Here is a 12,924-nt window from a genome sequence, read left to right on the forward strand (position 1 = left end):
TATCTTCCTCTTCAATTTCTAAATCTATGCTTCTCCCAAGTGTCAAGATCATTTTATTAATTTGCACAACTTCTTCATCTTTATCGAAACCTTTAAATGAGTTCACATACAGCACATTTTTCCAAATCCCATTCATACACTCTTTCTTTACCTCCTTCCATGTCCTTCCAATGTTCATAATGGCATTCAGAACACGGAATTCCTTCCAGAATGTTCTAAGCTCTTTTTCCTTGTTACCTGTAGCCTGAACAGCCCGAGCAAAAGTGTTCCAAAGATAGCAGGCCTTGAACATAGCTATGGCACCCTGATCCATGGGCTGTATGAGAGAAGTTGTGTTTGGTGGCAGAAGCACAACTTTTACGTTCTCGTTAATATCTCTGATGTGCTGAGGGTGGCCGGGAGTATTGTCAAGAATCAGCAGAATTTTGAAGGGATGTTGTTTTCCCTACAATATTGCTTCACTTCTGGAATAAAGTAACGCACAAACCAGTCTTCAAATAGTGCAGTCATCCATGCTTTCTTATTATGTCGGTAATGCACACGAAGGGTATGTCTGCTGATTCTTGCTAATGCACTCAGATTTGCTAAATGATACACCATGAATGGCTGAGTTCATACCCAGCCACATTTCTCCCAAGCAGAAGAGTCAGTTGATCTTTGTATGTCTTAAATCCAGGTATCATTGTTGCCTCTCTATGGATGCATGACCGCTGAGGCATCCACTTCCAACAGTCCCGTTTCATCGACACTAAGAATTTGCTCCTGCAAGTACCCTTCATCAACGATGCTCTTATGCAAAGCATCCTTAAATCTAGTGGCTCCTTCGGCATCAATGCTTGCTGCTTCACTAATTTTCACACTATGAAAATTATGGCAGTTTTTGAAATGATGAAAACTATCAGAACTTGCTGCAAAATCTTTGTTGTGGGTATCAGATTTTTTCTTTAGCCCCTCAAAAAAGCAAGCGCACCTTTGTTTGAATGGTCAAGAGGCTGAGTGACATATGCTTTTGTATCTAGTCCTCCATCCACATGACCAGTAACTGCTCCATTTCTTCCAAAGGCCCTGTCCTCTTCTTTGTTTTAATCGTGAAATGAACTGAAGCAGATGCTTTTATAGCGTCCACTATACATTTCTTGTCCTTAATGATGGTGGATACCGTTACCTCCATAGACGCTCGTCATGAGCGATCACCGTGACAGCCTTTCCTCCAGCATGCTGGTTGATAATTTTCATTTTTTGCTCTAAAGTATAATGGAATGCCCCTTCTTCTTGGCACTACCAGCAGCAGACATACTGATATACACTAATTTGAGTTTTAAACAGTTTATACATGTAAACAAACGCACAAAAATCGCGTATGAACACTACATCAAATTAACTTTCTACACGGAGAGCACGAGTGAGGTCGGGTCAGGGCGAGAGACACGCTCATCCCAGCCTCTATGGCCAACATACTGTACACTGCCTGATTGTATGCTGCTGCCTGCGCCAGTTGTGCGCAAATTTAAAAAAATATTTTCAAAATATTGTTGCAGCAGTATCGCTTCGTAATTTCGATACCATCAGAACTATTAACCCCATCTCAAACTCGATTTATCGTAAAATGAACCATCGTAAATGGGGATATACCTGTATTATCAAAACAAAGTGTCAGTCAGCACTAGTACCCTCCCATTAACCTTTGTTCTGCCAAGCAACTACCCAAGGGTTACCCTTTGTTTCCCAAAGCACACACCACTGCAGCATTGCACTACTCACTCAGTCTGTGCGCAGCCTTCTCCCTCATCATATATCCTGCACAATCTGTGAGCTCCATTGTTTATTTATTCAAAAGAAGCCTTAGTTAATCTGTGCAATAGTCACAAAGCCCATAAAAGTGTTAGTGGTAGTGAGAGCAAGCTTAAGAGGGTCACTGACGTGCCTAAGTATACCTTAGTTTTACCAGACCACTGAGCTGATTAACAGCTCTCCTAGGGCTGGCCCGAAGGATTAGACTTGATGTGCCTAACTTGGCTGACAAGGTTATTACTTCATATGGTTGAGATATGGATAAAGCATTTGTGAAAGGTTTGCTACTGCACCCATATGTACTAAGGTAACTTCTATAGTGTGGGATAAAGAGAATAAAAACTGAAAAGGCACTGTGTGGATAGAGGACATGACACAGAAGAGGGTCCTTATTGATGGAAACATTTTACGGCACAATGACTTATCCTTGCATGAACAATTCAGTGATAAGGCTGGAACTGAAGAGGGAACCAAGCCATTGGCAGCCGACAAAGGATGGTTAAATCGATTTAAGCATTGATTTAACCTATAAAAAATTTAAATTGCAGTACAAGAGAAGCTGCATTTCCTGATGAAGCAGCCCAAACGTTTCCCACAGAGCTCAAAAAACTAATCAAAGTCACAAGCTATGACTCCATGCAGGATTTCAGTAGTAACAAAATGTACTGTTCAGGAAGAAAATGCCTACCAGGGCCTATATCGACCAAAGTTTGAAACAGGCACCTGGCTTAGAGCATGGAAGGTTAGGGTGACTCTGGTGCTATGTGATTATGTGACTGGACATTGTTTACCATATGAAATATCTCATCCACTGAAGAATAAAAACAAGAAGCTTCCTCCTATTTACTAGCAACACAATAGCAAAGCATGGATCACTCAAATGCTTTTCCACAGGGGTTCCATGAATGTTTCATTCTCAAAGTAAAAAGTTATTTAAAGAAGGATAGCTTGCCTCTTAAAGTTCTCTTTGTAATCAATAATGCTCCTGACCATCCTCAATCCATCACTGTTAAACACCCTGATATGCAGGTCGTGTTTCTGCTCCCCAACACAACTGTACTTCTCCAGCCCCTTGACCGAGGCATCATTCCCTGTGTCATGGCTACCTACACTTGGCAGGTCTTTGACACGATCACTCAGCTATCAATGCTGACCCTGACACGAACATCATGGACTGTGGCAAAGCATTCATGATTGCAGATGCAATATCATTTATCCATGGAGCGATGGATGAATTGAAACCAGCTATCAACAGAAAAGTACAGAGGATCATTGATTTGGAAAGGCAAGTAGGTTGGATGAAATGGTGGACAGGATTGATGATGATATCGCTGAGCATCTCAAAGAGGATGTTAAACTCATAAATGAGGGGCTGGAAGATCTAATCAAGTCACCCACAGTATGAAGACAAACTGGAAAGTGAAGCTGAACTGCTGAACCTCTGAACTTGACACTCAAGAAGATGAAAGAAATGTTCAGCTAAATTCAGACAGATAAAGATTGGATCAAAGATTACAAGCCTTCCATGGAACAGAGCATCAAAGTCACCCATATGATTTCTAGGGCAATGTTACCACTACAACAGGTGTACAGTACAACAAACACAAAAGGCAAAGCAAGCAACTGCAAATGATGTTTTTCTTCCAGAGGAAGGAAAAGGAACAAATGTCCACCTTTGAGGGTCCTCAGCCTTTGACTTCGTCATCTCCTAAAGTCACAAAGCAGCTGTCATCCTCTTCCCTCTGGTCTTATCTGTCGCCTCCATGCTATTAGGATGAACCTGACGATTCATCAGCCGTGTTACCAGGAGATAAATACCTTGAATGCAGGGCCTACACCATAATTCATCTTCATTTCATTAGCACTGGCACTGTACATTGTTGTTGTCATTGTCATCGTCATGGCTGGAGCACCATTGCATGATTAAGGAAGCAACTGGTGAGTACTAGAGTTTTCTTATCTTTACTTGTTATAATCTACAGCATTTCCGCTTCACTTCTGTAAGTATAAAGCTACCATGAGAGAGAGAGAGAGAGAGAGAGAGAGAGAGAGAGAGAGAGAGAGAGAGAGAGAGAGAGAGAGAGAGAGAGAGAGAGAGAGCATTCCAATAATACACTAAGAAGCTCCCCTACGTACCTGTACCACACACACACCCACAACTTCCCTCTCTCGCCTATATTTCTCATTTATTATACCTTGGTGTTTAGCCATAATTTTCAATGCATAAAACTGATGAAAAATAATACAAATGATAATGGTAGATCATCACTGCCAGTCCAAATTAACTTGCATTTATATTGGGATCTGTATGTAACATTTCATTATGGTATTAGGGTATTATATACTAAGGTATACAAGTATATACAATCATACATTATTCATTTACAACAATTAGTTTATAATTTTTTTCTATTAATATTGCACAGTATAAGAATACTATATCCATGATTTTTTTAATAATCTTTGCATTGTAAACCAATAACTGTTATTATAAAAGTCCTATTGTGTTTATACATGCATAAACAAATTGTTTGTATAAGTGGCATGTGTATAGTACTTGTTACATACAGGCTTTGTAAATCATACATGGTTTCAGGGTTGCACAGAGGTCTTAGAATGTACTACCTGTGTATACAGGGGGCAAACTGTACATTATGATTGCTGATAACATATATGTTATGTGGTACATACATCAAGTATCATGACAACAGGGAAAAAAAAAAAGCAAGTCAGCTGTTCTAACTCATGGAATAAATCTCTAAGGCAACCAATGATGACTAAATCTCTGAGTAATTTGAGGACTTTTGTATTACAAAATGTACTATGAACAGAACAAGGGCATACAACTCGCCCTACGGACTAAATATGTTAGGGGATTTTACAGACAGCACAAGTCAAGGACTAATAAAAATATGCCTTGCCTCTTTCTCCCATTATAATTCAAAGTACGGTGCAGTGGAGCTAACCAAAATGCAATCTGTATATCCTGACAATAAGACTATACCTAAAAATTTCTATAATATTATGGTTTGGACTTAATCCAGAACAGCATAATATCAGAACTAAATGCAGCTTCTGCATAAGTTAAGACGTGGTAAATTTATCTCGGTTAACACTAAACCATTTGGAATATAAGGAGTAAGTGCAATAAGAAATTTGTACATAAAACATAACCCTTCAATTTATGCCTGCATTCTAGCTATGGCTAGGTTTTGCTGTATAAAGACAGTATATAGCTTACTAACTTTAGAAAAATACTAGCATTAAAAATATCTATAGCATTCATATGCAAAAACATGGTACACCAATTATAAAAACAAGGTACCCCAGTTATAAAGTAAGTTCAATAATTATTCAAAAAGCTTTTGTTACACCTTGTAATTTCACAGCGGCATATCTACTGTACTTTCCACATTTCTTCATAACTAAACTTTGCCATTCTAAACCTTACCTTTGGAATACCAGTTTCTTCTTGTAAAATGATCTGGGTGTTTCGTGCAATACGTGCTGAAAAGACCGTAGGTAGTCCTAAGGCTTCGTCAAATGCATTTGTGTGCAATGATTGTGTCCCACCAAAAACTGCAGCCATAGCTTCAATTGTTGTTCTAATTATGTTGTTATAAGGATCCTGAAAAACAACATGAACCTATCATCTTATACACCAACATTTTCTTCTATAAATTCTAAAAATTACAATTGTCAAATATTTTCTACTTGAAAATTAAGTTTGCAAAACTAATAACTACATATAAAACTTTAAAAAAAGTTAAGAAGTAGTTTCTTGAAAGGAAGGAAGGTGCATGTGTGGCTGTAAACAGCCAGGGAACTGAGGCTAACACAACTATTACACGCTAATTGTTAAAAGAATCCATAACCATCTTGAACTGAAAGGTGTCTTACTGATGAGCAGATGACAGAACTGTTATTGTTAGAATAAGATGGCCTAATGCCTGAAAAGGCTCTTATTTGCCAGGTAGCTTTCATTTAGAAATAAATAGAGGATAAAGCTTTATAAATCAGCATTAAATTGTAAGAAACATAAATCACTAAAGCTTTTACATAAAACTTAAAAAAAATACAAAATGAATGTTTACCACGTGATGCTCTCGCTCTGAAAGAAAGAAAAAACTGTTTCTTTAATACTAATCTCAGCTGGAATGATAAAATAAATTGGTGAGTATCTGAGTCCTGCCTTTACATCAAAACTTTTCTTATATTAATCCACAGTCAATATTAGCAACCCTTCAATTTCATAACCTGTAAGAAATTAAGTTTTGCTCTAAGATACATGAGCCATTCCATTCACTGATAAAAATGAGATTTTCTAGTTTTACTTGACTAGGCAATTTAAGTAAAAAATGTCAGCAAACCCCTCTAAAAACACTTACAACTGCCTATTTTGATAGTTTAAATAAAAAAAAAAACTCTAAAAATGCTTATACCTGAGTATTTTAATAGTTTTATCACAAAAAGTGCATTTAGTCATGAAAATGATATAAAAGTACAGTAATTAGCGAATATTTCTCAGTGAAAAATACCGCGAATGGGCGACTTTTCCACGAATAATGTGTATATACGTTCCAGAGAAATCCGTGAATAGGTGAGTCCGCGAATATTGAGACAGCGAATACGGGGGGTTTACTGTATTTATACAGGTAATCCCTGGTTATCGGCGTGCTTGGTTATCGGTGTGCTTGGTTATCGGCGATCCGGTTTTACGGGGCTTGTCTAGCAATGAAAATCGGCAATTTTTGGCGCAGAAAATTGTCGATTTCCACTTATCGGCGCCGATAATTGGGTATTGGTGCCAATATATACCTAACAGAGATGTCGATAACCAAAAATCGACAATTTTTGGCCATCATCACACAGTCAGAACGGAACTCCCGCAGATAGCTGTGGACTGCCTGTATTGCTATGTATATGTATATATATATTGCTATGTATATGTATGTATGTATGTATATATATATATATATATATATATATATATATATATATATATATATATATATATATATATATATATATATATGACTTTTTATCACATCACCATGATTCATATACAATCAGAAAGCTACAAACGTCCTTTAATATCCAATTTGCTCTACCTCGGAAATAATATATTTTCATATATGTTACCGAAGAGGAATTTTTTAGTTGATAATAAGTACGCCGTCCCGTGGGCTCGAACCAACGAAGGACAGGAACTCAGGACTACAGGGACGCATTAACCCAGTCAGCCACAAGAGAGGTATAAGTGGATATCGGCTCCCATCAACTCACCCGTCGAACTCAGGTGTTTTGCATTTGGAGACGATATCCACCCACCTCTGCCATGTTGACTGTGTAATGCGTTTGTTGCACGCAGCCATATTATGACTTTTTATCACATCACCGTGATTCATATACAATCAGAAAGCTACAAACGTCCTTTAATATCCAATTCGCTCTACCTCGGAAATAATATATTTTCATATATGTTACCGAAGGGGAATTTTTTAGTTGATAATAAGTACGCCGTCCTGTGGGCTCGAACCAACGAAAGACAGGAACTCAGGACTACAGGGACGCATTAACCCAGTCAACCACAAGAGAGGTATAAGTGGATATTGGCTCCCATCAACTCACCCGTCGAACTCAGGTGTTTGGCATTTGGAGGCGATATCCACCTCTGCCATGTTGACTGTGTAATCGCGTTTTGTCGACGCAGCCATATTATGACTTTTATCACATCACCGTGATTCATATACAATCAGAAAGCTACAAGCGTCCTTTAATATTCAATTCGCTCTACCTCGAAATAATATATTTTCATATATGTTACCGAAGGGGAATTTTTAGTTGATAATAAGTACGCCGTCCCGTGGGCTCGAACCACTTATACCTCTCTTGTGGCCGACTCAACACGTGCGTCCCTGTAGTCCTGAGTTCCTGTCCTTCGTTGGTTCGAGCCCACGGATGGCGTGATTTATTATCAACTAAAAATTCCCCTTCGGTAACATATATGAAAATATATTATTTCGAGGTAGAGCGAATTGATATTAAAGGACGTTTGTAGCTTTTGATTGTATATGAATCACGGTGATGTGATAAAAGTCATCATATGGCTGCGTGCCTCAAACGCATTACACGGTCAACATGGCAGAGGTGGGTGGATATTGTCTCCAAATGCAAAACACCTGAGTTCGACGGGTGAGTTGATGGGAGCCGATATCCACTTATACCCTCTTGTGGACGACTGGCACGCGTCCCTGTAGTCCTGAGTTCCTGTCCTTCGTTGGTTCGGAGCCCACGGACGGAGTACTTATTATCAACTAAAATATTCCCCTTCGGTAACATATATGAAAATATATTATTTCCGAGGTAGAGCAAATTGATATTAAAGGACGTTTGTAGCTTTCTGATATATATATATATATATATATATATATATATATATATATATATATATATATATATATATATATATATATATATATATATATATATATATAGGTAGTGTTCCAGTTACATTAATTCGTTTTATGATAATTCGCTTTTACGACGGGTTAGCAATTAATATCGATACAACAATATTTTGAAATTACGTACTTTTAATTAAATTTCGCACGCAACTGGCGCAGGCAACAGCGTACAATCAGGCAGCGTAGTGTACGATACGTTGGCCTGAGAGGCTGAAATAGGTATATTAATTCAATGAGCTGACCTCACTTGCTGTCAGTGTTCTTTTGCGATTTTTGTGCATTTGTAAGTAAACTCTGAAGATCAAATCTGTGTCAATACAAGTAGTGCTCGAGTTACAATAATTCGATTTTGCGATGGGGTTAGCAATTAATACTGATATGACAATATTTAGAAAATATTTTTAAATTTCACAAGGGTGCAGGCAGTGAAAGAGACCAACTTACAATAGACCAACTTCTTTTCCTCCACCTCTTTATTCCATCTTCTGGTTAAATATGTAAAAGAGAATGATAAAAGTATTGTCAGTAATGTTATACTCTTGCATAAATGCATACAGCCATAAACAAGCAAACGAGAAACTGTTTTTTGCTAATAACCAAATCGGATAGCAGCAACAGTTTTGCTTGTATTTCAACCATCACACGGTTAAACAATTACTGTAGTTATGTTACAAATGACGTAAAGTAGAATAGGACTGATATATTTTTACATTATACCCTTATTCATTTTGGAGAAAAGATCAGTAAGGAAATATACTGCTAAATTTAAGCTGCAAGTTGTAGCTGAAGTTGAGAAAACAATGGTCAAGCTGCTAATGACTGTAAATTATTGCGCATCGGCAACATGGATGAAACTCGACCGTAAATAAAATTGGAGAGAGAGTATTTTAATCAAGACTACTGGGCATGAAAGAACACACATTACTGCTGTTTTCCCGCCGATAAAAGATAAATACATAAAGCTCGTATTACGATGAAATCAAGAGAAAATAGCGAACGGAACCTTACGTTTTTTTTTACATAAAACAAACATGCCCCCAAACAGCCAGCCGCCAACGTCATCTATTAACGAAAAAAATAGCTAAATTAATTTCACAACAAGGCATACAGTGGACCCCCTGTATTCGTGGGGGATGCGTCCCACACCCCCCCTGCAAATAGCTAAAATCTGCGAATACTTAAAACCCCTCTAAAAACACTTAGAACTGCCCATTTTGATAAACACAGAAAAACCCTGTAAAAATGCATATACCTGAGTACTTTAATAGTTTTATCACAAAAAGTCCATTTATTCATGAAAATTATATGAAAATACAGTAATTAGTGAATATTTCTCAGTGAAAAATACCGCGAATGGGCGAATTTTCCGCGAATAATGACTAGATATGTTCCACAGGGAAACCCGCGAATGAGTGAGTCCGCAAATCATGAGAACACGAATACGAGGGTTTACTGTATTTAAGTTACATTTCGACTTGAAAACACTTCATATAACGAAAAATATCCTTGTCCCATATAAATAAGATATGTAAAGGATTCATTTACACTAACTAGAGGCAAGAAAAGTGCTATGAACTGAGTTAAATGTGGCGAAATAAACTAAAACACTGATCAGTATGATCGCAATCTATAATACAAAAGTAATGTGAGAATATATATATAAAATATTATTGGATATAGTGTACTAAAGCATAGCTTTTTAAAAGATCCACGGAGACCCATGGAAAAGATGCATATTCGTTATGTTGATGTTTGTATAATACAATGTTAATATGTGAATATAGAGTACAATATAATGTAGGCTAGGATACTGTATATGTATATGATACACCATAGTGTAGGCTAAACCTTGTTTGTTATTCAATTTCTCTTTATACTGAATTATCATAAGCCAATTTGCATTGAACCTGCAGAATTAACTGACACTAATAATTACTATATCATATATGTATAGAGTATACTGTGTAGTATAGGCTAGGCTAACCATACATGTATAGAAGGTACTGATTACCCCAGTGTAGGTTAGGCGACATTCGAGATACGATTTTTTCAACAAACGATGGGTTTTGGAACCCCATTATAAGTAGGGCAATATATTTATATATATATATATATATATATGTATATATATATATATATATATATATATATATATATATATATATATATATATATATATATATATATATATATATATATATATATATATATATATATATATATATATATATATACAGGCAGTCCCCGGTTTATTGACGGTTCCGGCATTTACGGCGTTCGAGGTTACGACGCTTTTCAAATATATTCATCAGAAATTATTTCTGGCTTACGACGCATGTTTCGGGGTTACGACAGCGTCATTCGCCGATCCGACGGAAGAAATATGGCCCCAAAATGGCAGAATAATCATAATTTGAAGGTTTTTTTATGTAAGACTCAATAATAATGCAGTTTACATCGTTTTCAATGCACCCAGAGCATTAAAAGTAAGGTTTTCTTATGATTTTTGACGATTTTCGACGATGTTCCGGCCACGACGATTTTCGGTTACGACAAGCGGGCGCAAGAACGGAACCCCGTCAGTAAACCGGGACCGCCTGTATATATATATATGTATATATATGTATATACATGTATATATATACATATATATATATATATATATATATATATATATATATATATATATATATACATACAGGCAGTCCCTGGTTATCGGCAGGGTGTGATGATAACCAAAAATCAGCGCTAATGATTTTCAACACGTTTTCAGCAATTTTCACGGCTTATCGGCGCCAAAAACACCGATTTTCGGTTATCAGTGCCTATGTTAGGTACATATCAGCACCAATACCCAGTTATTGGCACTGATAAGCGGAAATCGGTGACTTTCAGCGCCGAAAATTGCAGATTTTCTTTGCTAAACAGATACCGTAAACCCAGATCCCTGTTAACTGGGGGCTGCCTGTATACAGGCAGTCCCTGGTTACTGGTGGGGGTTCCCTTCTGACAGAGTGATGATAAGCAAAAACTGATGTCTCTGTTAGGTATGTATCAGTACCAATACGTGATTATCGGTGCTGATAAACGGAATTCGGTGCTAGAAGTCACCGATATTCGTCACTAGACAAGCGCCGAAAATCTGGATCACCGACAACAGGGAACCGGACTGCCTGTCTCTCTCTCTCTCTCTCTCTCTCTCTCTCTCTCTCTCTCTCTCTCTCTCTCTCTATATATATATATATATATATATACAGGCGGTCCCCGGTTTACGACGGGAGTTCCGTTCTTGCGCCGCGTCGTAACCCGAAAATCGTCGTAAACCGGAAAATCGTCGAAAATCGTCAAAAATCATAAGAAAACCTTACTTTTAATGCTCTGGGTGCATTGAAAACGACGTAAACTGCATTATTATTGAGTTTTACATAAAAAAAACCTTCAAATTATGATTATTCTGCCGTTTTGGGGTCAAATTTCTTTATCCGGATCGGCGACGACGACGATCGTAACCCCCGAACATGCGTCGTAAGCCGGGAAATAATTTCTGATGAATATATTTGAAAAGCGTCGTAACCTCGGAACGTCGTAAGCCGGAACCGTCGTAAACCGGGGACTGCCTGTATATATATATATATATACATATATATATACGGTGCCCGCAGAAAGTCTTGTCGTAGCTGACACTACAAGAACAGTTTCTTCCAAAAACCGCACATGCCTCATATTTCCCTGACGAAAAAATCGTGAGCCAATAATTTCCTAGTTGTCTAGTTGTCAACTCGTTATCTCTTCCTTATAGCATGGGCGTACGTGACAATTCTCTCAGTATCTTTTCAACGGTCATTTGGAACTGCAATTCTCTTGAGTTGCTACCAAATTTTACGTGTTTCACATGAATTTTTTCCGGTAAAGAGGCCAATTGCAGTGTCTGTATAATGCTTGGAGTTTATACTTCGTTTGAAGATCATGTGAAAGTGATTGCGTGTCACAAATTAGGCTTAAAAACTAAAGATATTGTTAGACAAACTTATGTGAACCCACGAACAGTGCAGCGCATTGTTGCCAAGTACCAGGCAGAAGGCAGCACCATGTACCGGAGCAGAAAAAAGGGACTGGTAGGCCATTTAAAGTGGGTCACAGAACCATTAATGTCCTTAAAAGGGAGACAGAAGCTCACCCTTCATATTCTGCCAGGAAATTTAAAATAAGCAACCCACAGCTCCTTGGAGGGACGTCTGTTAGGACTATCGAAGATTACTTATACAAGAGACTGGGTTTTAAGAATACTGTGGCACCAAAGAAACCATTGTTAACTCCAGCACACCTGAAGAAAAGGGAAGCTTTGTTAAAAAGTATGGTGGATGGGATGTAGGTGAGTGGCAGTGAGTGTGCTTCAGTGATGAAGCAACTTTTTATTGTTCTGGTGGTAGTTTTTCCAAAGTTTGGCACAGTTCTACAGCCAACAAGTTAGACCCCAAGTTTGTTAGGCCAAGGGAGAAATTTCCTAAGTGTTATGGTGTGGGAGTGCATGGGGTATGGTGGTGTTGGGGATCTCGTGATATTCAAGAAAAATACCAGAGTGAATCAGCAGATTTATTACACCCTTTTAAACCTCTATTTGGAAGATAGTTTTACCAAGACGGGTTGCAGTATTTTCCAGCAAGAC

The 12,924-nt window shown here is 37.7% G+C and overlaps 1 protein-coding gene across 1 annotated transcript in view; it reads right to left on the reverse strand.

Moving 5' to 3' along the window:
• LOC136843714 (methylmalonyl-CoA mutase, mitochondrial-like) overlaps positions 1–12,924 on the reverse strand; it is a 418,104-nt gene that overhangs the window by 243,586 nt on the left and 161,594 nt on the right. Inside the window, exon 8 of the mRNA XM_067112308.1 lies at positions 5,243–5,419. Within this exon, the coding sequence (XP_066968409.1) occupies positions 5,243–5,419 (177 nt within the window). The remainder of the gene's footprint in view (positions 1–5,242; positions 5,420–12,924) is intronic.

Source organism: Macrobrachium rosenbergii, chromosome 12 (assembly GCF_040412425.1).
Source record: "Macrobrachium rosenbergii isolate ZJJX-2024 chromosome 12, ASM4041242v1, whole genome shotgun sequence".
NCBI lineage: Eukaryota > Metazoa > Arthropoda > Malacostraca > Decapoda > Palaemonidae > Macrobrachium > Macrobrachium rosenbergii.